At 39.7% G+C, this 27736-nt stretch overlaps 1 protein-coding gene across 1 annotated transcript in view; it reads left to right on the top strand.

Annotated features, from left to right (window-relative positions):
- SUPT3H (SPT3 homolog, SAGA and STAGA complex component) overlaps positions 1–27736 on the top strand; it is a 271837-nt gene that overhangs the window by 169249 nt on the left and 74852 nt on the right. Inside the window, exons 4-6 of the mRNA XM_031604944.2 lie at positions 11273–11359; positions 12630–12720; positions 14303–14439. Of these exons, the coding sequence (XP_031460804.1) occupies positions 11273–11359; positions 12630–12720; positions 14303–14439 (315 nt within the window). The remainder of the gene's footprint in view (positions 1–11272; positions 11360–12629; positions 12721–14302; positions 14440–27736) is intronic.

Here is a 27736-nt window from a genome sequence, read left to right as displayed (position 1 = left end):
GCAGGACAAGGAGGGGTGGTTTTAAGCTCAAGCAGGGAAGATTTAGAATGGATGTCAGGGGGAAGTTGTTTGCTGTGAGAGTGGTGAGGTGCTGGAACAGCTGCCCAGAGAGGCTGTGGATGCCCCGTCCATCCCTGGAGGTGTTGAAGGCCAGGTTGGATGGGGCCCTGGGCAGCCTGGGCTGCTCTGAAATGTGGAGGTTGGTGGCCCTGTATGTAGTGAAGGGGTTGGAACATCATCATCCTTGTTTCTATGAGAAGCAGACTGGAACAAATGCGATACTCGGAGGGCACCATCAAGATCTGCAATCTAGACAATTTCAGCAAACAGCTTTTACAACCAATTGTGTTTACTTTATCCCTGTCAAAACCTCTCTTCATCTTTCCTCAAGAAGCACAGTGACTTATGCTTATCCCCTCATATCAACTATCCTGCAGCCTTGGAGGATACCCTGACTCTTCTGGGGTATGAGCTGAATCTTCTTTGCCTCCAGCATCTCTTTTTCAAAGCAATGCTTTCTCCCATCCTTCCGTGAGGCCTACGAGGAGTTTCCCTCAACAGCTTCAAAGGCATTCTCCATTGTTCTTCAAACATCTTATCATCTGTGAAACGCAATCATATTTCAGCATATTCCAGTTTTTCAAAAAATGAGGATTTCCATGCGAGGTTATTTCAGAGCAGCTCCACACAAGTCAGTATGAATTTGAATTATGTAAAGGATCAAGGCGTTTTCTCATTCATATCTCAGTGTGGACTCTGTACCGGTGCCAAGTTATCTGTTCCAACATTTTAGAATTCAGCTTATCTTTTTATTATAGTTTAAAGCCCTCCCATTTTTTTATGCCAAGAACATACTTAAGAAAAAAATGCTTTAACTTTTCCAACAGTTGCGTTCAATTTAAAGGATCTAGTAAACATTACTGAAGCACAGCTAAGGGAAATCCCATGTGGCTAATAACATTTTAGTAATAATAGCAGATAAATTTCGGAGTTTTCGCAATAGATTAGCCAAAAATCTTCAGTGCAAAATGTATAACAAAACAGTCTCAGAAGCTACTATACAGCTTTTAAAGCATCCTTGGGTTCAGGGCAGATTTTGCATCAGTGTGATAATTTTCAAGCTGCCACTACTGACATTCTAGCAGAAGTGTTGCTGCTTCTTTTTCCTATCATTACCAGTATTTCTGTTAGGAATTTCACACCGTCTTTTGTAGTGTTGGTTGTTTTTCTTTGCTTCTTTGGGGTTTGGGAGTTGTTTTTTGTTAGTAAGAAGATCCTACCTCCTCCCAGTAGTTGATTTTAACCATTTGGACCGTTTCAGTCCATTAAAACTGTCCTTTAGCAGGAGGAAGTAGAGTTATTTATTCTTACAGGGATGCTGTGACTCAAGCACTCCCTTCTCTTCCTGTTGCTTGATCCAATGTAATTAAATAATATATTTCGTTTCATAGCTTTGCAGGAGCAGTAAAGAGGAAATTATGTTCACAAAACATGTTTATTTTTTTTCCCCCAACCTTTTCATGGCTGAAAAGTAATTCTTTCTCTTGGTGCTAAAGGAATGTGAAGCAGTCTTTTCAGACTCAAGTCCTTGGGAAATGAATGCTAATTAAAGAATGAACGTTAATTAAGAGTTAGGAAATCAGTGCAATTTTTTCAGACCAAAATGTCTGTTGTTCAGATTTTACATTTGAGCTGCTTTGGGTTCATTTCTTTCCTTTCTCTGAGCCAACAGCTCTCTCCTTGTTTTCTTTCTTTTATCTTCCCAAGAGGACATGTGTCACGTTCATGTTATCAGCTGCACAATTTGATTTGTGTTTTCAAAGCTCTGAAAATAATAGTTTGTAAAACTAAATTAAAAAAAGAAAAAAAAAAACAAAAAACAGGAAACCAAGAATTGCAGACGTACATACAAAAATAGGAACTTCCTTCTCCCTTCTTTGTACATGGAAGTGAATCCACCTTGGATTCAACCTGTTGCTTTTATAAATTTCTGTATTATTTTTCTTCATCTGCTATTACAGGAGCTTTGGGAGGAAGATGCTCTAGATTTAGGATTTTGAAGGTATTTTGAAATTAAGTGGGGAGAGACTTCTTGAAAAAAGAAAAACATCCATAGAACTTTCTATTTCTCTTTTTGTTTGTTTTGTATAAACTTTTTGTTTATACGTTGTCCCCACTGACAAATTATTTTCTGTAAAATTAAAGGACAGAGTGGGACTTTCTTCAGTACCACAATATACGTTCCATGCACATATTCCAACCATATGATGGTTGAAAAAGTATTAAAATCAGATGTTCTTCACATTTTTTTTAGTATTGTTTTCCTTTTATTTTGATACTGTCTGTATGTCATGCCAGGTACACATCTGTCCATCAGAGTTCTGCACGCAGAATAACTTCCCTAAGGCCCTGTAAGGCGTGTCTGTCATCCAACACCACTTACACCAGTCGTCATTTCTGTGTGTTGTTGCCTCTGTTAATCTCAGCAATCCCAGAACACTGAGCTGCTGTCACCACCCAAGATGGCTTCCACTTGATGGACACTTGTCTGCGTTTGAGCAGACGAGGATAAAATTAAGGAGAAAGACCAATGTGAGTTATTTCAAGTAGAGTCTTTTAACCTAAGAACTTTTACATCAGTAGGGCAGTCTTTACAAGAAAAAAATGTAACCGCGTGTCTCTTCAGGACTGTGAATAAATGGAGATTCTCCTGTTGGCTACTATTGCCATTCTTCATTTTTGCTTGAAACTGAATCCTTTTTTCCCCATCTGCCTGTTAGTCTAGATTTTACTAAAAACGTCTTAGCATATCATGGAATGGTTTGGGTTGGAAGGAACCTTCAAGATCTTCTAGTTCCAACCCCTTGCTATAGTCAAGGACACCTCCCTGTAGCCCAGGTTGCTCACAGCCCCATCCAGCCTTTCTTATGTCCTTTATGGGATTTATTTTTATAAAGTATGCCTTTGTCTTTCATTTTACGGTGTTTGAAGAGATTTCTTTCCAACTTGGCTATCTGTTCAGCCAGAGGACCAAGCCTTGTCATCTCTGCATTCAGTGCTCTGACGGCTGCCTGCCTCTTCGTGGAAGCCCTGGCTTTGCCCAAGTCTTGCTCACTTTATCTCCTGGAATCTGTAAATAGATGTCTTATTTTCATAGAATCACAGAACCACAGAACGGCCTGGGTTGCAAAGGCCCACAGTGCTCACCCAGTTCCAACCCCTGCTATGTGCAGGTCGCCAACCAGCAGCCCAGGCTGCCCAGAGCCACATCCAGCCTGGCCTGACAAACTGTGAAGCCTGATTCCAATTTGCAGTCATGTGGAAAGGGAAAGTGTTTCTTCAGTGCCCTGGTGAAACTAATACAAGTCAATGATTATTTTTCTGTGTGACAGCATAAGGATGCATGATTGAAGCAAACATTACTCTACAGCAAGGGGAGAAAGGAGCCTGTTTATATTAGATGTTCTCTCCATCAACAGAGAACAGTTCTTTCCTGCTTGCAGTGTTGGAAGCTGCATAACAATAATCCTGAATGGTGGTTTGTCTGGGGATTTGAAACCAAAGGCCAGGAAGCTGTGGGTATAATGTAACCTCTACTGGTCTGCATAGTGTAGGCATACTGGAGAAAGAAAAGGAATAGAAATGACTGGTAATAAATCTGAGTTTATACACTAAATATCAGAGAATTTTATTTTTTTTCAGTCCTAAAGAAAGGTAAATTCTGTTTGTTTTCCCTTAAGGAATGGTGAGTGCATTTATTGCTAAAGAAGAGTGCACATTCTTATTATTTTAAAATATTTTGTAGCAAAAGGCATTGAAAGATGTAACTTAAATAATATTTATAGTTGAGATTCACAGCTTGGAATAACTGTACTGATACTGCTGTAAAAAAAAAAAAAAAATAGTTGTGAAAATTTGAATCCAAATATAGTAAGTTCTATTGCACTCTATTATCCCAGTATTTATTTACTTAGATGTAGGGGAGTTTGCTGCCACTGAATTACAGTGGGATCACACCATCTACCTCAGTATCTGGGATATCCTAGAAGTCCCAGGGCATCATGTTCATCTTCAGAAATACAAAAGTAGTTTTTTTCAGATTTTGGAACACATTTGGCCATGGGAATTTGGTTTATTTCAAGTTGATTAATGGATCTTTCACATGTACAGTGGTCACCCTTCACAAAACCTGTTTCATTGCACTCCTGCTAGTTATGCAGAAGACTGTGCCAGTGTTCCCCCCCCCAGTGTTATTACCCGAGCTGATTTTTTTTCACCCCTATCACAGTAAAAACCTAGAACAGAGGTTTTAGAGTTAGTTTTCTTGCCTGCTGTTATCACCAGCAGTAAGGGAGAGCATCAGCAGTGGCCATCTCCTCTACATCACCAAGTCTCAAAGCAGTGAAGCCTATGTAGCTGCCGACAGATTTATCCATATTAAAATAGAATGAACAGAGTATGAATGCTTTTTTGCATTTAGAGACTTTCTAGTTTTAATGCTGTTCATATAATTTCGCCTGGTTTGGTCAGCATTGCCTGCTATAAAGGATAGAGTTTCTGTTGTTTCATGGAGAGGAGAAGAATTATAGGTACAAAACGTTGGTTTAAAATGTTCATTTTGGAATTAGAATTGAAATAAGAAAAAAGCATACCTGAAACATAACTTGATATGCAGTTACTGTTCATAAGTTCTTTCCCTGTCTGACAGAAAATGCAAGATATTTGAGACATTGAGTTTAAGCTATTTATAAAGCAGAGATTAAAAAAATAATTTGCCCTTGCTGTAAAGCTCATCACTGTCAAGCAGCATTCATTTCACCATTTACTTGGAAACATATTTTCTTTATTTAATTTACTTAATATGGTCCCTAATCAATCCAAATCTTCACTTTCAGTAGAAGAGCCTAAGCTGTTGGGCTTTACTAATATGTTATCATTCTTCTAACAATTGTGCCTCTTTATATTTTAAACGAAACTGGTTCAGTGTTAACAGATGTGGGGCTCAGCTAGAAATATGCTGTGAATAAATGGAGAGCGCAGGGATTCAGCTTTCCTCCATCCCAGTTTGTGGTTGGCACCGAACTGCACGAGTCACCTTATAGCCAGGGAGCTCAATAACAAGCAGAATCCATTGTGAAAATTGAATCATTCCACACTTAAGAAAAGATTTCTCCTCCATTTTCCTATGGAGAAACTCTTTGGTCTCTTAGAGATTGGTAAGGATCAGTGACCTGGCTAGATGGCCTCAAGTTGCACCAGGGGAGATGCAGGTTGGACATAAGGAAAGTCCTAGAAATGGGCTGCCCAGGGAGCTGGTAGAGTCATCGACCCTGGAGGTATTCTAAAAACCTGTAGATGTTGTACTAAGGGACATGGTTTAGTGGGAAATATTGGTGGTAGGTGGACAGTTGGACTGGATGATCTTGGAGGTCTATGATTCTGTAATTGAAGATGAGCATTGAAGACGCTCAGCATTTGATGGGAGCTTTGAACTGGGGAGTATCTGAAATGCAAAATGCAGAATTTCAGCCCAGTGAGACCTTGATGAACTTGAGAGTCAGGTGGACAGAAATAATGGTGTATGCACATCCGTGGCAGAATGGCCTCACGTCTCATTGCTGTCTGCTCTGAGGTGGTTGCAGGATACAGCCAGAAGTTGACCAATACAATCTAGCCTCTTCTTGTGTTGTTTTTATACCTCGCTTTGAATAGAAATGTTATATCCTATAACTTAAAAATATCTGGTAAGATTCAGTTTTATTGCATCAGTCTTTTTATTAGAGCCTTTCTCTTCTACCTGCAGGGATTTGTAGAAAGGTGAAGTCATTGTTGAGCTCCTGCGGTGCATTTTCTGACTATTCCATTACATGGGCAGAGTTTGTTTAGTTTCATAAAGGCTTTATATTTTCTTGTCTCTGTTTTTTTCTTTTTGTTTTTGTTTTTTTTTTTTTGAATGCTTAGAAGGTTCTTGTTTGAAACATGGTGAGCATCAGCTGAAAGAATGAAGTGAAGGCTGCTCTATTCTTGCAATTTGCACTCCATTGAAGTGTGTGCATTGTAAAAGACAAAACCAAAAGACTCTCCTCCACCCAAACCCTCCAGTTTTTATATAATAAAAAGAAGTATGTGGGTTATTGGTAGAGTGAAGAGAAATCATGATGATCAAAATTATACTGCATGTTTAATTTAAACAAATGGGAATAACAACAAAATATCTTTTTACCATCCTTCTAACCTTTCACAATTTCTGATAGCAACAATACCGTTAAAATATCCAACTCTTTACAGGAATTCACAATTTTAGTCTGAAGGTAGCTGAGCTGTTTTCTACTGTGATCATTAGACTAATTTTATATCAACAGCTTGTCACCCTGAATGTCATGCAGCCATGGCATGCCTGACCCGTAGACATGGTCTTTGTGGTTTCAGAGGGCAGGAGCCCTTGTACAACCTGCTTGTTACTGGAGATCCTTTGGGGATACATCTCTGGATGTTCGTAATGGGATCCAGGGTCTCCAGTGGCAGCCCCCAGCTGCAGGGCTTCTGCAGCAGTGCAAGCCAAAACCATGACATTGCCTCAGAAGGCAAGGCGAGGCAGCTGAGCTGGACCCAGATGTCAAAAAGTAAATTTATTTTGAAGAAGTGAACAAAAGAAATGGCATATGTACTTGAAAACGAGTTCTCCATGAATTCTGGTACATACGGATCATGAGAGTAAGAAAATCTATTTACATCTCATGGCCATTGAGTGATTCACATGTACCAGAATTCACTGTGTGTCAATGAAACGCTCCAGTGAAGCCTCAAAATGGGTCACAAAGGTTCATCTGCTCGAGGTCACACACAATCACCTGCTGATGCACTAAATGCTTTTCTGTAAAATATCCTTAGGTTTAAAAATGGATTCCTAATAACAACGAAATTGATTGTCTTTTCATCTGCAGGTGAAATTTTCCTGTGTTAGACAGCTTGGGGTGATTTAGTCATGCTGTGGAGCCCTTGAGTGTTGATCCTAAATCATTACCCAAGACAGTGAGCCAATGGACTCTGTAATGCTCAGCTGCCAGACTCAGTTGTATTTGAGAAACTTTATGGAAAGATTTAGATGAAGATATGCAGTTCTAATCTTATGTTTAATTGCCTTCAAGGAAGTATTGGGACATTCTTCTTAGAGTACACTTACAACACCAGACCTAAACCCAGAATTTCTATTGGTATTTTCAGAGTTGCATGCTCTTGATACAGAAAAGATGGGGGAAAAAATAAGGCATGTTTAATAACAAAACAGCCTTCCTGACTCAAAAATAAAAATAAAAATAAAATAAAATCAGCTGGGTGAAGTATAATCTAATTTTCCTCTAGAACAAAACCAAAATCTTGAAGCACTATTCGTGACGTTCAGCAGTTTGAAGGCATGCAAGCATTCCAGTTTTGACTCTATTGTGCAGTCTAACTGGAAGGATTATATCACAACATAACGTGCTTGTTTTCCATCTTTTTGTCCATCAAGACGTTTTTGCAGAGGTATCAATGATTGTTGACTTTGGAGGAAGGGGAAGAAAAAATAATTAGGAGTAAAAGCAGACAGTGCCATTGAAGGAACTGTGCTTCTGTCATAGGAGAATGAATGCTCCTTTCAACAAATCTATAATTTGCAGAAGTTGCAAAAAGAAAATAGCCTTAAGGTGACTGTTAACGTACTTCAGTTCATCCTGCCAAGAAAGTTAACTTCATAAAGTCATTAAACCGGTGATTACATTTTAAAATATTATTCCCCAGCCATTTCTTCTTAGACTTTAAAATACAGTTACTGTATATACTACTTTCTTTGTAATGTGAAAAATTGTAAAATACACTTATTTTTCATAAACTCCTAATTATTAACAGAGCTATTTGCGCTCCTATAGTGAAAGTCATTTCAACACTTCCGTTATTTAAACTTCACTTTTAGGGGTTCATAATTTGGCTGTAATAAAACACAAATTCAGACTCCGAGGGCTCAAATAATCTTTGCTGGCATTAGAGCCTGATTTTCTTCAAGAAGCTGAGTGATTTGGATTGCTGACTGTTCTTCAAGATAATCCGGAATAAAATGCTTTTCAGTGCTGACTAAATAACTGTAATCATTAACAAATTTAGGGAAAGCCACGGAGCATGGTGGAGGTGATGCTGCTCTGATGTCCGTGTCTGGTGCTGAGCAGGGCTGAGGCTTGAAGAAGGGATACTGTCGGAACTTCTTGCAATGTCTCTTACATTGCTGTTCCAGAAGGGTGACTGTAGGAGCAGATGGGGAAGGTTATGGCTGGCCTTGTAGCACATGCTTTGTGGGGTCCTTGGCAGCAGACTCGCTGCAGTGGAAGGCAGATGACCAATGGATTTGGAGGTTGTGTCGCTGAAAACTGCTTTTCTGCCATCATGGATGCTCAAGTGCTCAAAGATGGATCACTTTTTTGGTATGGCTTCCTGAAATCCCCCTCATTGTGCAGCACGGCCGCTGTGATGGCTGAACAAGCTCCAGAAATTGAGGAGTCAGGGCTTACTGCCTATTAACAGCAACTCAGGGACAGTGAAATCAGACAGTTCGTTACAGCACTAATTATAGCAAAGCACTCGTGTTGTGGTTTGAGTGAGTCAGTCCTGTGTGTGCTACAACTATAAATACATCTTCTCCCCGATCTGGACTGTGTGGTACGTAATTTTTTTTTAATGGCCTGGATACATATTTACCTGAGCATATCCTGGTTTCCCAGGTAAATATGTGTACCAATGCAGAACTCATTATGGTCTGTTTGGATAAATAATCCATATTTTATAACGGTACAGGAAGTAATTATTTTCCTATTTTGCTTTCTTTAAGCCAAAGAAATTAAATGCTGTGGGTTCATTACTTAAAATAAAATAGATGCGAAAATCGAGGTAATATGAGAATAAAGTTTTCATTGTTTTGGTAGAAACTGAGAATGTTATTCCAGATTTTGATCTCGTGTTTAGCCCAGAATAACTCCATTAAAATAAACAGCGTTATTCAGGATTTACTTAGATGCAAATGGGACGTGAATTTGGCCTCCTGTCCTTAATCCCCCTTACTTCACTGGGAATTCCCGTAAGTAGCTCGCACACGATCTTTGCTGTAACTGACATTGTCCAGTATTTATCATTTGGAAAAATGAGTTATTTCAGCTACGTGGGGGACATTAACCGATCCGAATTTTGTAATAAGAAAATGGATGCTTAACAGTTATGGTCCTACATGCATTATAGAAACTGAGCCACCTATCTCAGCCATTGTTTTCCACGACACGGGAAGGAGCTGCGTTGTGTTGTGGCCATGCTGAGGTCAGGGTTTGTAGCACTTTTAAGCTTGGTGGGACCAAAGTTAGCCTTGGCATAAATCCATGAGCTGCAATAGATTTACACCAGAGATGAATATTGGCTCATTCTTTCTAACTTTATTTTTTATCCAACTCTTTCTATTTCATCTTAGAAACATAAGCAGCCTGCGTGCCCTCAAACTAATCAGAATAAGAAACAGTTTTGCTTATGCCAAAAAAATAGAACTATCATTTTTCACATTCTTACATTTTTCAAGTGAGTTTCAAGTAAGATTATATTACTGTGACTTCTGAATTCCTGAAATCTCTCTGGTCTTTGTAACTGCAAGGGCCAGCAGTGTTTCCAGAGGAAAATCTGAAACTCTTCATGCAGTATGTTTTGTGTTGTGTGGACTAGATACACTTCACAGTTTGCCTGTCTGCCATTAGTGTGGAAAAAAAATTAATGCAGTACAGTATTATGATTTATGGACTGAATTTTTTGCCCACTGAGCCCCTTCCAAAAAAAAAAAAAGAAAAAAAGAAAAAAAATCCCCCCTCTCCTCCTTTGGATATTAGAAACAGCTACTGTTTTTGTTGATCTTTTTAACTTCTGAATAGACCTATTTCAAGTCATAGCAGCATGGGAGCTCAGATTAATAATATACTTATTCAGGCAGTGATACTGACTGAAACCACTGCTAGTGTGAGTAAGAAGGATAGGATTTCTTTAAATTATTTTCAGGTGCATTCATGCATTTCTGAAAGAAGAATATAAGGATATTGTAAAATAAATGAATTTTTTGTTTACTGATCATGTTACAGGTGTGTATGTGTTTTAGTATCAGGAATGTAAGATGTAAGATTTCTCATTTTGATAGCTTTTGTTCTGGGCTCACAGTCAGTTCATCAATTAGCAAAGAACAAGAGCCACTAAACAACTACATCTGCTTTTAGATCTGGAGGAAGTAGATTCCATGGTGTGAGGCACCCTTACTATCCCACCTCCTCTTCAGCATCGTTTCCAGGCAGCCTCAAAGACGAGCAAAGAAGGAGAGAATCCCATGGGCTCCTCTTAGGGCTTTGGGCCTCCTTAGCCCAGTAGTTTGATGATGGTGTGCTCTTGTGCTGATGAGATGTGTGCCTGCTCGATGGCCTCTAGTCCCCAGCCCTGTGCTGACTGAAGGTTGATGCCCTTAGTTCTTTCCTAAGAGATTTATTGCCCTATTTTGGGGGCTCGGGGCCTTCACACGCATGGCCATTGGGGCCTTTGTGATAGAGGTTTGCTCCTTCGGCTGCATCTCATCTGTTTTTGTGGCATTTAGGACTCAATCTCATCTTTAATTCTTTCCTATCTGAACGGCAGGATGTGCAATACAGTCAACTTTTACTGTCAAGTCGTTTTTCGTAAAATACGAGTGTACCTAAAACGTCTTCACGTGGGTATGGTTTGCACTAATGATAGGTTGAGTGAGGCTGAGTTTCTTTCAAAAAATACTTCCATAAGCTGTTTGAAATTTGTATATGTTATTCTAAAAAATTGTGAGAGGACTATACTATTCTTCCACAGTCCCAGATAAAGTGCTATGGCAAGAATATGGCATTTTTACATTGCCTGAGAGAATTCTGTGTTCGTTCTCAGGGCAAATGTGGTTTGAGGGAGAAAGAGAAAAAGAAAAAGCAATGCAGCGCTTTTCAAAAGCGATGGTTTTAAATAGAAACAAAAAAGCTTTTGCTTGAGATTCATCACAAGTTTTTCAGTCTTTTCATAAAATTGTTACTCCCTTTTTGCCTAACGAGTGGAGTGAGTGACACCTTTGAGAGTCTCAGCTTGTGCTTAAGTGCATAGCTGGTATTTAGCTATATACTACCATGCAAAATATTATCCAAATGTACATGAAAAACCTGGTGTATTTTTTTTAACACAGATGCAGCCATCCTGATGAGTTTGTTTATTTTAGTTGCAGCAAGCAGCTGAAGTTTCTCAGCTGAGAGGAGCTCGAGTCATCTCTGCTGAAGACCTCCTGTTCCTAATGCGCAAAGACAAGGTATGGTAATGAGACAGAACGGTCTCGTTTTGCACAGCAAGCTCCTTATCATGTTAAAGTGTTTGCTCCTCCACACACATGAATAGCTTTGTTAGAAGGTGTAGTACTACAGCTGTATTACATGTAGTACAATAGTTATGTAACATTTTAATAAATTCTCATTTTGTCCTGTGACTTCAATTATGAATAGATTTTTTTCACTAGTATTTGGAGTGAGTACTAAACATTACAGCTCAAAGCAATTTCTTAATTGTCTGCAATATAAAGGAACCTTACCTGTTCTTATGAAAAGTGTCCCTGCCTATAGCAGGGGGTTGGAACTACATGATCTTACAGGTCCCTTCCAACCTAAACCATTCTGTGATTCTTATCCTCTATATTCCTTTGATTTCTATTAAAAACAATTATTCTTATTTCCTTCTATTTATGGAGAATGCAGAGGCGTGTGTGATAATTGTTATCATTTTTTTAATGTCCCTTCTTTTTTTTAATATTCTTCCTGTATTTTGATCTCACTAAAATTTCCAGATTGAGATATGATGTGTTTTTTGTGTGAACTTATTAGACCATGTCAAAAATTTAACAAAATTAGTTTTCCACAGGAACATTAAAGTCATTTTATCTCTTCAAATTTCAAAATTATTCAAAAATTCTTATTTATTTTTATCTAGCTAGTTCCTTATTCTTTTGCCTCCCTTTCTCTGTTTTTCTTTTCTTGTTTGGTGGATGAAACCAAATGACTAAAAACATATTGAAAGAAATAAAACCTTAAAGCTTGGAAACCAAATGCAATTACTTTATCTGATATGCCCTGTGATGGTATAATGAAAACAGTGGTTAATATGAACATCAAAGTTCATGGAAGTACAGGTGCCTAGATGTGAATTTCCAAACAAAGCATAGATATTGGAGTGCCCTAATAAAGCCTGAATTTTTTCCTTTCTGAAAGTGAAACCCATTGCTGTCTCACAGTGGGCAAACAAAATACCAAGCTGCTCACCTGAAAAACTTGACATGCTTGCTATGTGTGCATTTTCTTCAGAATTAGGAACTATTGTAAAAATTATATTTATTATCATAATGTCCCTGTTCGTTGCAGGGGAGTTGGACTGGATGACCTTTAAAAGTCCCTTCCAACTCTAAGGACTCTGTGATACTTGGTTTGTGTATATGTTATGCTATACAGTTTGTGGATTTGTGTGTTATAATTTTAGTCTAAATAAAAAATAATTCTATGCAATACTAACACCGATGTATGTTCTTCTCTTAGAAGAAGCTTAGAAGGCTGCTTAAGTACATGTTTTTTCGAGACTACAAATCTAAAATTGTGAAAGGAATAGAAGAAGATGACCTCATTGAAGGTACAAAAGCTTTCCTTAATTTGGGAGGTGTTTGATATTTTATAAATGCCCAGAACAGCTCACTGCTAAGTATTAATGTCTTCTCTAATATTTATACAAGCAGAAATTACAGATTCAGATGTGGTAACTTGGTTTTAAATTGCTGCTTTTCCATTTGCATTACTTCAACGTTAAGATTTTCCATCTACCATCCAAATGATAAGTAACAGTGCTTAATGTTATAACTCTGTTGAAGCTAAGAAACTGGTGCTGATTAAAGGGCTAATTGATTTCAGCATGTGTAATTTAAATGTATCAGCTACCATGTACAGGAGATTGTCAGCTGAATGGACATTTGTTAGCTAATTGCCAGAAGGTTTTGACATGTTTTACAAAAAATACCATAATCTGAAGTCATTTAATACTGATATATGACTTGCCCTTCTTTTGGTGCCGTTTAGCATTTTGTACTTTGAATCTGTCATTTCAAGAATGGGAAACACTTTGAATTTTTTTTCCTCTCAGCATGAATTCTTTGTGTTTAGTTCCTCTGAGCATCCACGCTGATGTTAGGTAAACGTTGTTTGTCGTGCATGTTAAGCATGATGGGCTGCCCAGGGAGGTGGTTGAGTCACCATCCCTGGATGTGTTTAAAAACCATTTGGATGTGGTGCTTAGGGACACGATTTAGTGGAGGGCTGGTCGAGTTAGGGTAGGATGGCTGGGTTGTGGTTGGACTCCATGATCTTTAAGGTCTTTTCCAACCTGAGTGATTCTGTGATTCTATACTTTAACTTGGTCAACGCGTGGATAATGTTGGTCGACTCATTTGACTTTTAATTTCCTGTGGCACTGTATTTTCACAAAACATAAAAGTATATTGCAAGCAATGGGAAGTATAACTTCCTATCTGACAGCTTGGTATTTTTATAATCCTTATGTTCATACCACTAGTTAAATCAATTTTCCTAAATCATTTAGATGCTCAAGAAATACTTCCTAAACACACTTCATCTTGGTGTTGGAGATTGCATTTTCTGGCAAGCTTTGGTAACTGAAACCATTAATTCTGTTTCATGAATCTTGCTTATTTATAGCTGTTGTTCTGCCTTGCACAACGACCACCTTGCCCAGCGTTCACTAGGCTTTATGTTGAGCAGTGGCCCATCATCTGTGGATCTGCATCTTAATGCTTGTGTTAGGATTTGCTTTAGATTTTAAGTAATTTGAGTGTTCCGATGTTCTGTATACTTAAGAGAAAAAGTGGTAATCCCAAATGGTATGTCATACAAGTGAGCTTTCATACAGCTCTGTTCCCTGTAGCTTCTTCAGTGAGAAATAACAATACCTGGTAGACTGGGTTTTTCAAGATTGCTAAAAAGATAAGGTTTTACTAGGAAACATTAAAGGGGACTTTTTACTATAGTGCTTCTGCAACACAGCAGGACGTCACCTTGGTCGGGTTGCTCACTGTGTATGAGGGCAGGAAGAACAACCTACATGGTGCATCTGAGTCTAAAAAATGGCCCTTCTAGGGACATCATTTGATGTTTAAAATAGCCAAATAATTTTTGTTTGCTGTTCGTTTCTTATCTTTGTGTAGACAAGTTCAGCAGCAACAACACCAACAAACGGCAGAAACTTGCTCAGGACTTTCTCAACTCCATTGACCAGACAGGAGAGCTCTTGGCCATGTTTGAAGATGATGAGATTGATGATGTCAAGCAAGAGCGGATGGAGGTAATTCTTATGTTTTACTGATATCCATCTCCTGCAGAGAAAACTCTGAAATATTTCATACATCATGCTGTTCTGCTGCCTTTTTCATATTGTATTTTGTATTGTTGTCACATGCTTTTTCCTTTTGCCCAGATGGTCTAGAGGAATCTTATTTCCATATTTTTCCTGTTCTTTCAAATGTTTGCTAATATCTAAGCACACATGCTGAGAGGAAAGATTATGAAAGTGTAGCTATGGCTCTTTCTATCTGCCATGTATTTGTATTTCCTTCCCATAGATGGGAAAGCAGATTCTATTTAAAAACATTTCACATACATTTTTTGCAATTTTTTTCTAATTTTCATTCTTTCTCTCATTGGAAAATTATGCTTAGATAGCAATTGAGGATTCTTTTTCATATAACATAGCTTTCATAAAAACTGAAAAATATTCTGTGCATATATATGCTCTTCTCATTTTCTTATCTACATACATCTGAAAAATTATGCCTGCATTACAGAATGCAGAGCCATATCACTCTTAGCAAGCTAACCTGGGATCAGGAATTCTAGCAGAATTAGAATGGGAGTTTCTGAAACAATGGTTTTGATGCTAGTTTTGCTTGGTTTCACTTAGTCCTAGCAATACGACCACAAGACCTTGTTGGAGCAAGTTGCCATGTGGGCCTTATGATAGAACCATAGAATCCATATTGTTGGACCTTTAAAGACCATCCAGTCCAACTGCCCTGCAATGCACAGGGACACCACAGCTAGATCAGGTTGCCCAGGGCCTGATCCAACCTCGCCTCGAAAGTCTCCATGGATGGGACGTCAACCACATCTCTGGGCAACCTGTGCCATTGCCTCACCACCTTCACTTAAAAGACTTTTTCCTTATATTCATGACATTGACTGACTTGCATCCCCACAGCTAAATTTTCTTTCCACCCAAAACAGGCTAGTTCTTCCATCAGAAGAGGGGTGGCCAGCAGGGACAGGGAATTGATTTTCCCTCTCTACTCTGCTCTTGTGAGGCCTCATCTGCAGCACTGCGTCCAGGTCTGGAGCCCCCAGGACAAGAAAGACAGGGAGCTGTTAGAGAGGGTCCAGAGGAGCCACAAAGATGATCAGGGGACTGCAGCACCTCCACTACAAAGACAGGCTGAGGGAGCTGGGCTTGTTCAGCATGGAGAAAAGAAGGCTGCGGGGTGACATCATTGCAGCCTTTCAGTACCTAAAGGGAGCCTACAAACAGGAGGGGAGTCAGCTCTTGGAAAGGGGAGATAACAGCAGGACAAGGGGAAACGGTTTGAAGTTGAGGGAGGGGAGATTGAGGTTGGATGTCAGGGGGAAGTTGTTTGCTGTGAGTGGTGAGGTGCTGGAACAGCTGCCCAGAGAGGCTGTGGATGCCCCGTCCATCCCTGGAGGTGTTCAAGGCCAGGTTGGATGGGGCCCTGGGCAGCCTGGGCTGCTGTGAAATGTGGAGGTTGGTGGCCCTGCCTGTGGTGGGGGGTTGGAGCTTCATGATCCATGAGGTCCCTTCCAACCCTGGCCATTCTGTGATTCTTTGATTCTGTCAATAGTGGATATGGAGAATGCTCTGCAACTCCTTTTCTTGCCCATTTCCTGCTCATGCCTCATGTGGGCAACTCGTTGTCAAGGGCAAAATTCTCCATGGTGTCTGCTCACAATTGCACACAATTTCCATATTTTTTTAGTCAGAGGTGTAGGATTCGTGGCTGTTGGAAAGCTGCTATTTTTAGAGTGCTTTTTATGCCCTTTCATTACTAGAGCTGGGTACTTCGGTTTGATTTTGTTTCCTATGATGAGGTGGCTGATGCATTCAGTAATATTTGTCTATTTAATATTTGCCTATTTCACCTTAAGATTTAGTGGAAAATTCTATGGAAGAAATAACCTGATTTTCGTCCTGCTCTTTCTGGACCTTGCTCAGTCATGTTTCCCCTTCCTTCTCTCCACTACAGTTACTAAAAATCTAATCAAGAATCCATTCTCCCTAAGAACTGAGTTGGGAACAAGTCCCATTTGTCCGCAGCTGAGAAACAGTGTTGTAGAGCAGTTGTTTCCAACCACTATTTGTGTTTTTAGAAGCTGATGTTTCTTTTCTTTTCTTTACTTTTGTACAAATGTATTTATGTAAATGATGTTTTGCATAAATGCAAGCATATCCTTTCAGCTCATGTGCACAGAAATAGGTAACAGCCCTGCTTGGAATTACTGTTATGGGATTGAATTTTTGCTCTTCTTTAGGTTCTCTTCTGTTATTTCAGTACAACCTTTTTTTTTTTGAAACCTAAAAAACTAGACAAGTGAAGTTGTATGAAATTCCTTGTGCCAGACAAGGACGTATCTAACTTTCTATTCATCTGCAGTCAAATACTTCTCTTTCAGCTGATTGCACATCTTGGTTTTCATCACTGGACTATTCACGAATTGTAGGATACATATATTGAAAGTAATTTTCTCTATTGCTTCACTTTATTACATTTCATGAATAATGTGTTTCCACGTTTAAAAAAAAAATAAAATCTACTTATTTTGGAATAGAAACATAAATTATATACAGGTATGAAGTCAGTACTATGGATTTTCTTTCGTATTCATTTTTCAATGACAAAACGCGAAACATTGGTTGAGAGACATGCTACTCCAAAAGTTAAGCTCTGCTTTTCTTCTGGGCTTTATTGTCACTTTCAGGTGGGTAGAAATAAATCAATCACTGTGGGAAATGTGATCCAGTCCTAAAGGAAGAATTCTTCACTGAGAGGGTGGGTAGTTGCTGGAACAGGCTGCCCAGAGAGGCGGTGCATTCCCTGTCCAGGAGGTGTTCGAGGCCAGGCTGGATGGGGCCCTGGGCAACCTGATCTTGTGCTTCATCTAGAGTTTGGCAACCCTGCCTGCAGAACGGGTTGATGATCTTTGAGCTCTTTTCCAACCCAAGCCGTTCTATGGAACTTATTTGGTCTCCTGTGTTGTCAGTGGATGGGTCAATGTAGTGCATCACATTTTCTTTTTGCAGTCAATTATATTCAGTCCATGCTAAGTTTGGGAGGAAATCCAGTAGACACTTAAAAAATTCTAACAGGGTTCTTTAAGGAATTAGTATACTTGACCTAAAGGCAACGGACCTTTTAGATATCGATTACCTCAGACATGAGTGGTTGTCTTGGTTTGGACAACTGCAAATGATTTCAGTTTCATGTTGCCTTGGGCCAAAATCATGCCAAGTTGTCCTGAGCGTATGATAAACATGTATTTCTGATGTCACTGTGGGCTAAACAGGATATTGTTGTTTAGCAGTATGGTTTCAGTTATGAGACAAAAAGCAAATATTATTTATACTTATTTTTTAGAACACATTTTATGGAATTAGATCTCAAACTTCATGAGAGCACTTCCTGTTCTGTGAGGTCTGTTCTGTTTGTACCACAGAGGAGTAAGCAAAGCCCCAGGCTACTTTCAAACAGTAAAAAAGGTGGAAAAAGTAAAAAAGTTTTGCCTGAAAAACATCCTCCAATGCTGTCACATTACAAGGAAAGAACATTCCTTTAGGACTGGATGTAAATCTTACTGATGCATCCTGCAGCTTCAGTTTGAAGCAGAGACCATTTCTGAGAGTAATAAAAGCAATATGCAGAAGACAGTCAACTTGTCTTAAAAGTGAAGGGCAGGAATTAAAAACCAAATCCACATTACTTTTCCATAACGCATGATTATGTTGTCAATGCATTTTGGTCAGATGATAATAACAGTAATAGCAATGAATAGCAGCAAATCAGCCAATTGTACAGACAAAAGCAAACCAAACCAAAAGTTGTAATAGCACCACTGTCTCACTCCAAAACCATAAGTAATTTGCCCTCTCAAAATAGCAGTAAAACAGAAGTGATGTGCTGCTCCTCCCAGTGAGAACAGGTATAGATGAAATAAAACATTCTGGTTCATAGACGTAGTTGAACTGTGCTCGTGGAGATCATAGAAGCTTTCTTTTTGACAAGTGACAGTGCACAGAATGGCAATTTTTTATTGTGCTGATTAGTCTCAAACTGCTTCACTCTGGACCAGAGCAGTGGGAAGGCGGATGTTCAGTAAGATCTCTGCATTTTGGAATAGGCTCCGCAGGGAGGTGGTGGAGTCACCATCCCTGGATGTGTTTACAAACATTTGGATGTGGTGCTCAGGGCCGTGATTTAGCGGAGGGCTGTTAGAGTTGGGGTAGGATGGCTGGGTTATGGTTGGACTCCATGATCTTTAAGGTCTTTTCCAACCTGAGCAGTTCTATGGTTCTGTGATTTTTCCTTATTTTGCAGTTTAGGTCGAGGTGCAGGTTTGGCTTTTTGTGCCCTTGTACTGCTGCTCTGAACCTCTCAGAGGACCTGTCCCTATAAAACTTGCTGCATGTTTGGCAGCATTTTGTGACCAGGAACACCAGCACTGCTAAATTTTTGTATGAGAGCCTTTATCGAATTTACAATGTCCCGTTATTAAAATCAAGCAGAGGTCTTTTAAAATTTCAGTCAGCTGAATAGCAAAGTGGACTTCTTTCTCAGTCTCTAAAAGTCCATTTTTTATCATTTGTTTTATGGTGCCAGTGCCTCCCCTACCAGGAAAAAACCAATTCCCTTCAGAAATCTGAACTGGCGTCCAAAGGACTGCTGGGAGCATCACACTGTGAATACTCTATTTCAGTTTTGTTCCCCTGGGATTGAAAGAAACACCATTCATCTGTCCCTCTGAGTGCTAGGGATATATTTCCAACACTCAGATGTTATATGGCAATAATTTAGTTGCAGTAACTACCATAATGTTTTCACAGTGCATTGCAAATTTGAATAAACAGTGGAGAAACACCAGAAACACTTCAGGTATTTAAAAATTACATCTACGTGCTACTGTTGTAAGTTCATTGTGGATGTGATTTTTCCAGTCCCGCTCTGTAGTCATATATCTGTTAATGAGAAATCTGTACCAAGCACACAGAAATGGAGTATGCTATGTGCATTGTGCAATACATGGCAATGAAGATTAGGTGTGTTTGAAATGTATCCTTTGTGAAGTTAAGTGGCTCCATTTGAATTTCATCTGTGTTAGATATGATTAATTTGTGCCTATCGAAAACACTTAAATACACCTAAATACACTTTGAGATGTAAGAAATAATACTCTGAAAGTCCAATCATAGTTATTTCTGTGATGCAGACTTTAAGGACTTGGCATTTATATATTTATTGGCACAGGCTGCCCAGGGAAGTGATGGAGTTTTGGTCCCTGGAGGTGTTCCAGAACCGTGGAGATGTGGCACTGAGGGATGTGGTCAGTGGGCATGGTTGGGGTGGGTTGGGTTGGGCCTGGGGAGGTCTACTCCAGCCTTAATGATTCTATGACTCCCTCCTTAATTTATGTATTGAATTCAGGAAAATCAGTTACTTGCTTGTATCTTTCAGAGCCCCAGACATTAGCTGCTATTCAAAATCTCCACAACATCAGTAACAACAAAACTGACAATAGGAGAAGTTTCAAAAGTTATTACAAAACTGAGAACAAGGAGGTTTCAAGTTCACAAATCAGTATCTAGTCCTGTTTCTTAGCAGGGAAGGTGTATTCTCTCCACATTTATGAGCACAATTAAGTATTTAATTCAATTCAAGAAGAGTTTGTAGCTCTGCAGCATGGAAAGCTGTGTAAAATCCTGAAAGCTGTGGAAATTGACTCCACATCCAGTTAGCTCGTGCAGCAGAGAATTAGCTGAAATGGGGAAGGCAGATAATGGCAAAAGTTCCATGCAGCACTAAGCTGTGGGCATCAGGTTAGCCAACCAGAAGTTACACGGGCCTCAAATGAATCCTTTCTCTACTGACACAGTGGGCAGTGGTAGGTGGACAGTTGGACTTTCTGAACCGTGAGGATTCTATAATTCTGTGATTCTCTTTAAATCTACAGGAGTAAATTAGACAATGACAAGAAGATCTGTGCACACTGGAATATGAAGAACTGACTCCGTAATTGTATGGAATATATAAAAAATGTTCTGTGTGGTCACACTTTGACCCGGGCACTGTCCCAGGGGAATCCTGGGTACAGTTTGGAAATTAGCCTGGGACAGGAGATCCTGCCATTGTATGGTTGTGATGTGCCATCCTGGAAGGTCCAGGTGCAGGATACAGGATGCTCCACTGCTACCTTGGAGCTAGGACGAGAACCTGGCATTTTTCAGTTGACACAACTTAAACTTGGTGGCATGATTCAATGGGGAAAAAAAAAAACCAACACAATGATGAGCTCTTATGCTCAGCAAGGAACCAAAAGATGGTGTTGAATGACTCAAATTCGTTGTACTAATTTGGGAAAGATGTACAAAGAAAATAAGCAGGAAGTGATTTAGAAAGAGCTTTGAGGCCTTCTAATAGTACAGCACTCATTTCACTGACAAAAATTATGCCAGTGTAAGTGCTGTGTGCGGTCATTACTCTTTAGGGAGTATCTGTTCATGCAGAGTGTATCAGTAACAAACTGGAATTTGATTTAAAGCCCATATGGAAAGATTAGTGCTGTTGTTCAGACAACACATACTTAATAGAATCTGCATGTCGGAAGACAAACTAATAAGTTTTATGTTGCTAAGCATGAGGTCACTGTTTCTCATAGCACATCTTTCTTGATATATCATTTTCTGATGATAAACTTGTTCTTCTGCTTCTTCAGAAAGGATTGTTTTACTGATATCACATTATTTTTGACAGAAACTGTATTTTAAGACAGAATCTGACGTTTGGTTAAGGGGACAACTTTTATTTTGCAGTACTGTGTCTAAATCTACCTTATTAATTTTTAGAATTACAGTTTATAAGCACTCAACCTTCTTAGATTTTAACAGCTACAGTCTATGAAAGAATATTCCTTGGGGTCAGATTTAGCTGCAGATGAAAATGTTCCAATTTGTTTTGGCTGTCTGCATATCAGCTAATTGTCTCATCTTCCATTGCAATCACTGAAGGACCCCTCGTGCAATCTGGAGAGGTGTTCTACTGAACAGACACTTGTATCTTCATCACAGTGGGCTCCATAGCTCTTGTGACTCTTCTGGATATGTTCATCTTGCAGGGATCTTCCGAGTTGTCACTGACTGTTCTGCTTTTGTCCTGGACAGATTTTGGGTGTGGAAGATGAAAAAGAAGTATTAGAAGAGAAAGCTTGCATTTTGGGGATGAGAAAAGGCATGGCTCTGGGCAGCCTGGTCTGGTGGTTGGCAACCCTGCCCATGGCAGGGGGTTGAAACTAGATAATCTTTGAGGTCCTTTTCAACCCAGGCCATTCTATGATTCTATGAAGTATATATGCTTACAAAGAAGAATCATAGAATCGTTAAGGCTGGAAAAGACCTCTAAAATCATCTTGTCCAACTACCATCCCATCACCACTGTACTGACCAAGTGCCCCAATGCTGTCTTTAAAAATAGATCTGTCATCAGTTTATTTCCTCCTGGTTTGCGTACAGAATCGCAGCTTGCACCTGCTACATGACTTACACCATCAACCTATGTCACAGCCTTACATTTCAAGATTAAAAGTTTTTGAAAAAAAGCAGTAGAAAGTAAGTGTCCTTGTTCTTTACCCATCACTGTCAAAAACGGACTAATGGATTCCATTGGCACAACACACGTGGACAAATCATACCTTTAAAAGCCTTATGTTGTAAGAAGTGTTCTTGTATGAACTAAAGAGTTGCAGCCTTAATTGTAAACCAGTCGTACACCTGTGTGTCCAAGCCAATAAGAGGAGTTGCTTTGGAATTGAGAAGTGACTCGGTAGGGTACTCAGATAGGAGGAGGGAATTCATGCTGTGGGACAATAGATTCCGAGACAGTGTTGGAAGAGGCCAGGATTTCCTCCCTTAAGCTGCTGTGCTACAAGTTGAAGTGAATTTCACGGCGCTGCACTTGTCTCAAAGTTTAACTGACTGAGGTGTTTAGGTTTGCTGTTGTGCTTGGAAGTGAGAGAGAAGCAATCCAGGGGAGGTTCCTTTCTTAGTTAAGAGAGAGAAATACTTTTGGCTTTTCTGCTGCTGTTCAAAACCATTGAAGTCACATTTGCAGGAGTCTCACTGGGTGTCAGGAAGAGTTCTTCTGTTGCTTTCAGGGTTGTTCTTTCTGGAGAGAGAAGTTCTGAGCATGCAGCCTGATCCTGATGATAGGAAGAAAAGAGTGCTGTAATGTAGAGATCTACTAGACAGGAAGCTCCCGATAGACCTCCTGCTTCTTTTGGTGTAGATAGATGCTAAGATTTAAAGGAGTGTATGTGGAACATCAGTCAAGAAAAAAAGCACGTTAATTCTCTGAGCAATGTTTTTTTTTTTTTCAATATGGCTAAAGAGACTTCACCAAAGCTAGAAATCCAAATAGAGGAGGATTAATTTATCTGTATCAATCCAGTGTTTCCAGGTGAGCGCAAAGCTAGTTAAACTAACAGCGTCTCAAATGTAAATTAGCTGTCTGGGCATCAAAGTGTTGGTGACCATTATCCAGTGTAAAAATAAGCCTGCTGGTTTTAATGGTTTCTGTGATTACACACTGCTCGGGAATGTTTGGAATACTGGGAAAATGCAATTTGTCTTTGGGAACGGTTGGATTGGTTAAAAGTAAACAGAATGTAAACAGGACTTGTTTCTCCAAATTATCTATGTCTGCAAATACTACATCATTCTTGTTGGTGTTGGAAAAAGCTTCCAAATGGAAAAGAATTCGTCTTACAGTCAATGATATCAGTAGACTTTTTGCATTGCTACAAACGTTAGATTATTAGGATTTTCTCACCTTGGGGTTTATTGCTATGGTTACGTGAAGTGTAGCATTTGTTTGGGTCTTCAGTCCTGGTAAAATTTGGTTGGTTTTCGAGCATTTTAGTGAGCGTTGCTCACACTGCAAACTTAGGCAGTTGTGCTGGGAGGGCAAGGTGTTATTTGCTCTTCTGTCTCTTAGTGATTTGGGTATTTTTTTTGCCACTGTTTGCTTTCTCATAGGAACAGGAAGATTCTGGGCTGTTGTGTTTTGTATTTTTGACACCCAAATGACCGTGTTTTAACTTAAGTTTTGGAAAGAAAGTTTATTTATATATATATATATATATAATTTATGTCTATAATTAAAGGTAGACACGCATACATACAAACAGTGTTTCCACAGAGCATTTGATTAGGAGCCAAATGTAAGACTAAAGAAACATTCTCTAAGTGTATTTTAATGCCATGTTTATTTGTGATCTTGTATTTAACGGGTTTGTTACTCATATATTCTCGTCACCATATAGTTGTGCTTACAACACAGTTACTGTTTATGTAAAGTCGGGAGAACGGGAGCAAGGAGTGATGTTGAAGTTTGACAAAGGTCCCATTGGTGGTAGGGGACTGAAATTGCTGTAAGGCTTTAAAGCATTTAAGCAAATCAGTGCTGATAGTGGTTTGTAGTTCTGAGGTTCACAGAATCGCAGCAAGGTGGAGGTGGGAGGATCTCTGGGTCCATCAGGTCACACTGCTCCAGAGCAGTGCCCAAGACTGCATCACCCGTGCAGCACAGAAGTGCTTCTTGATGATTTGGGGGGGAAAAAGTTATTATTTTTTCAGGTCTCTGAGCCTTTTTGTGACAAATATTTTATATATACATACGTGTTCCTTATAGAATGGGTTGGAAGGGACCTCAAGGATCATGAAGCTCCAACCCTCCTTCCACATGCAGGGCCACCAACCTTCATATTTAATACCAGCCCAGGCTGCCCAGGGCCCCATCCATTCTGCCCATGAACACCTCCAGGGATGGAGAAAATCCTTATAAAGTTCCTTAGAAAGAATTACTTGATTAAGTCTGTTTTTGAGACTGCTTTGCATGGGATTCACAAAACTCAGAAGAAGACTCCATGGAAGTAAAACAGGAATGCAAATTACATGAGGTTTTCAAACCAACTTTTTCAACTCACCTTCTTGGGCATTCCCAGTTATTGCATCTTGCTGATAAAGTTGTGAAGGCAGAGACTGAAACCTACATATCAAGACCCAATCTTTGGGGCAGAGAGCTTCCCAAACAGGCTGTCCTCTGGCTGCTGCTGCCTGCAAAGCTGCTTGGTGAAGGAGCACCCTGGATCTTGGGCAACTGGCTGCTGTCAGGGCTCCCAGATACCTGTCTCTTTCCCTTTAAGGATTCATATCACAAAAAGCCTTCATGGAAGGGAACAAACTCTTTGCACAAGTGAAGGCGATGGAGGAAGGATGCTTATGGGATTTTAATGGTGTTCTACTTCAACTTCTGCAGACGAGGGAAGGCTCTGAGGGTCATCCTGCGACTAGGAGATAGGTCAGAACATCCACAAGACAGTGTCAGAGAAAGGATGTTGTCCTGCTTCATCCATAGGAGTCTTGACATATGCCTCTGCTATTTCTGGACATGGCAGGTACAGCAGAGAGAATCTCCTTTTTTCCCCTGTTTTTGTCTATTTTCAATCTCAAAAGAATGACAATGCTTATCCCAGTATCAGCCTCCAGCCAGGATCTGAAACCTACTTTTAATCATGCACATGGGTCAGTCCTGCTAATACCTCTTACAGAATTACTAAGAATCCTTTTCTTTTAGTTTGGCATCTATCCTCTTCTAGCAGGGTGGGCAGGCAATGTGTCGTAATAGCCTCTCCATCCACAACTTGCAGCATACAGACAGGATGGAGGAACACTGGAAGTCATTCTCAGGCTGCATTCCAGCTGAATATAGCAAAAACGAGCTCAAATGTATTGAATTGCACAACTTAATGGGGAAAAAAAATCTGTTAAAGGCTACTGAATATAAAAATGCAGCATTTGGTTAAGGCAGTGCTTGAGCCACAGATCAGCATCTTCTGGTTCAGCTGTTCAGGGAAAGAATCACAATAAGCTTGTCTTGTTGTCCTGCAGTTGTATTATTTCCTCCTTGGCAAGCTACTGTTGGTGCCTGGGACACATGGAGATTTGGTCTGTCCCTCCTTAGGTACATTTGATCTTCACTTTTGTACTTTTGTAGTTGTGGTGGTGGTGTTCCTATTATCTTCTGATCACAGGATTATTCAGGCCTACTACAATTTTCTCCTCGGAAGAGGTCATTTTGCAAGCTTCTGGTCTCTACTGCCTATGATATTTGACTGAATTCAGATTTTGTGAATGCTTTTCAAGGAGAAGCACTTAGCAAAAAATCAAGAATTAATACACTATCTTTGTATCATCATCAACTTGAATAAGTTCCAGTCTGAAACCTCACAAATCACAGGATTTCACTGCATATTACCTAGCTGTGAAGTGGCAAGTTCTGTCATTCTCAGTTCTCATTTGCCAAGCCACCAATGTCCAAGCTGGTTAGACCAACAAGAAACTTGGCCCCTTCCCACCTGCATTCACGGTAAAGTTTAGGTATCATTACGGATTCTGAAAGACATGATCTGTTGCCTAAGATTAGGGTCAGTAAGACAGCATTTATTGCTATTTAATGAAGAGGTATATTAGAAATACTAGCATTTGTGGTTTCAGAGTTCATTCTGATAGGACCATGCTTGCAACCTGGTATTTAGACTACTGCTAAGATACGACCCTGTGGAAGATTTTTAGAACAGATATCATTTTAAGTATTGAAAGAACTAATGATGACTACAAAGTATGCCTATGAATGTGATTTTAGTTTTCAGAGATTTCCATATAAATTTAACAGGCAAGGAATTAAAAGAAGCGTAGGAAATTTCTTAACAAGTGTAGCGACCTCCCATTGTATTGCATTGTCTGGAATAATTTCTTCCTCATTATGCATGAAACTCAAAAATGATTAGCTGTTGAATCTTATAAGCCAAATAAAAGCATTAATTCACAGTGTGTTGAGTAAATACTGAATCTAATCTCTGGAAAGCAGGCCTGCCATTCAGAAGGAATTTGTTGACAGACTAAAGAAATGAGCTGACAGGAACCTCATGGAGTTCAACAAAGACAAATATGGGATGCAGTAACCCCATGCACACATACAGCTTGTGGGCTAGCCCCATACTGGGCTGTGCTAGCTAGAGGTGAGCCAGCAGGTCAAGGGAAATAATGCTTCCCTATTCTTTGGCACTGGTGAGACTGCATCTGGAGTCTGTGTCCAGTTTTGTGCTCCCAAGAACAAGAAGGACTTTGATGAAGTGTGGCAGAGGGTCAGCAGCAGGTTTGGGGGGCTGGAGGACCCGGCGTATAACAACAAGCTGATAGAAAAGGGCTTGTTCAGCCTGAAGACAAAAGAAAAAACTAACAGGGAATTTTATTGCTGGCGACAAGACAAGAGGTAAAATGCAGAATCCCAGAATCATTTTGGTTGGAAAAGACCCTTAAGACCATCGAGTCCAACCATCAACTGAGCACTACTGAGTTCACCACTAGACCCTGTTCCTAAGTGCCATGTCTGCACATATCTTGAGCACCTTCAGGGATGGGGACTCCACCACTTTTCTGGGCAGCCCATTCCGTGAAGAAATTATTCTTAATGTCCAACCTAAACTCTTGGTGCAGCTCGAGGCCTTTTCTTTGTGGCCTATCACCATCCCTTCCTTCCTTCAACCTCCAGTCAGGTAGTTGTAGAGAGACATGTAGTCTTTCCTCAGCCTCCTCTGGATTGAATAACATCAGTCCCTCAGCTGCTCTTCATACATCTTGATTTCTAGAATTTGGACAGATAAATAATTGGAAAAAAAAAAAATGGAATCTGGCTGATCAGAGAAATTGAGGAACTTTAAGACTTGGAGAATATCTTCAATTAGAAGATTTTCCAAGCTTGACTGGTCCTGAGTCACCTGGACTGACTGGACCTGTTTGGAGCTGAGAGTTGAAGCAGGTATCACTGGAAAGATCCCAAGCTTTTTTTCCAGTGTAAATTTTTCTACAATTCTGTGGTTCTATTCTGAATTTTCCCATTTAGGAAATTAAAGTGGCAGGTGGCATAGGAATATAAGAGAGCTTTTATAAAACACATAAATGATAAACCATATCAAATTTGTAAAAAACATAAAATCTAGGTAGCATGGGATAGCACGCTCCAACTTCTGCGCTATATGCAATCTGCAACTGCTTGGTATTTCCTGGAATAGACTTTTAATGTATACAAGAAACAGGGTTTTCTGTCTTTCATTTTGTCTCAGTCTTGTGGTTTATTTTATCTAGAATGTTGCTTGCTGTATTCTTCCATAAGAATATGATCTGGCTGCCGTGCAAAATTGCAGTCAGTGAGAGCTTCACACGTGTAGCGGCGATGGAATCAGAAGCAGTGAGA

Source organism: Phasianus colchicus, chromosome 2, assembly GCF_987193195.1.
Source record: "Phasianus colchicus chromosome 2, bPhaCol1.hap1.1, whole genome shotgun sequence".
In the NCBI taxonomy this organism is placed as follows: domain Eukaryota; kingdom Metazoa; phylum Chordata; class Aves; order Galliformes; family Phasianidae; genus Phasianus; species Phasianus colchicus.
The sequence above is the reverse complement of the archived record's forward strand: the minus strand, read 5'-3'. Positions and strand labels throughout refer to the sequence as shown.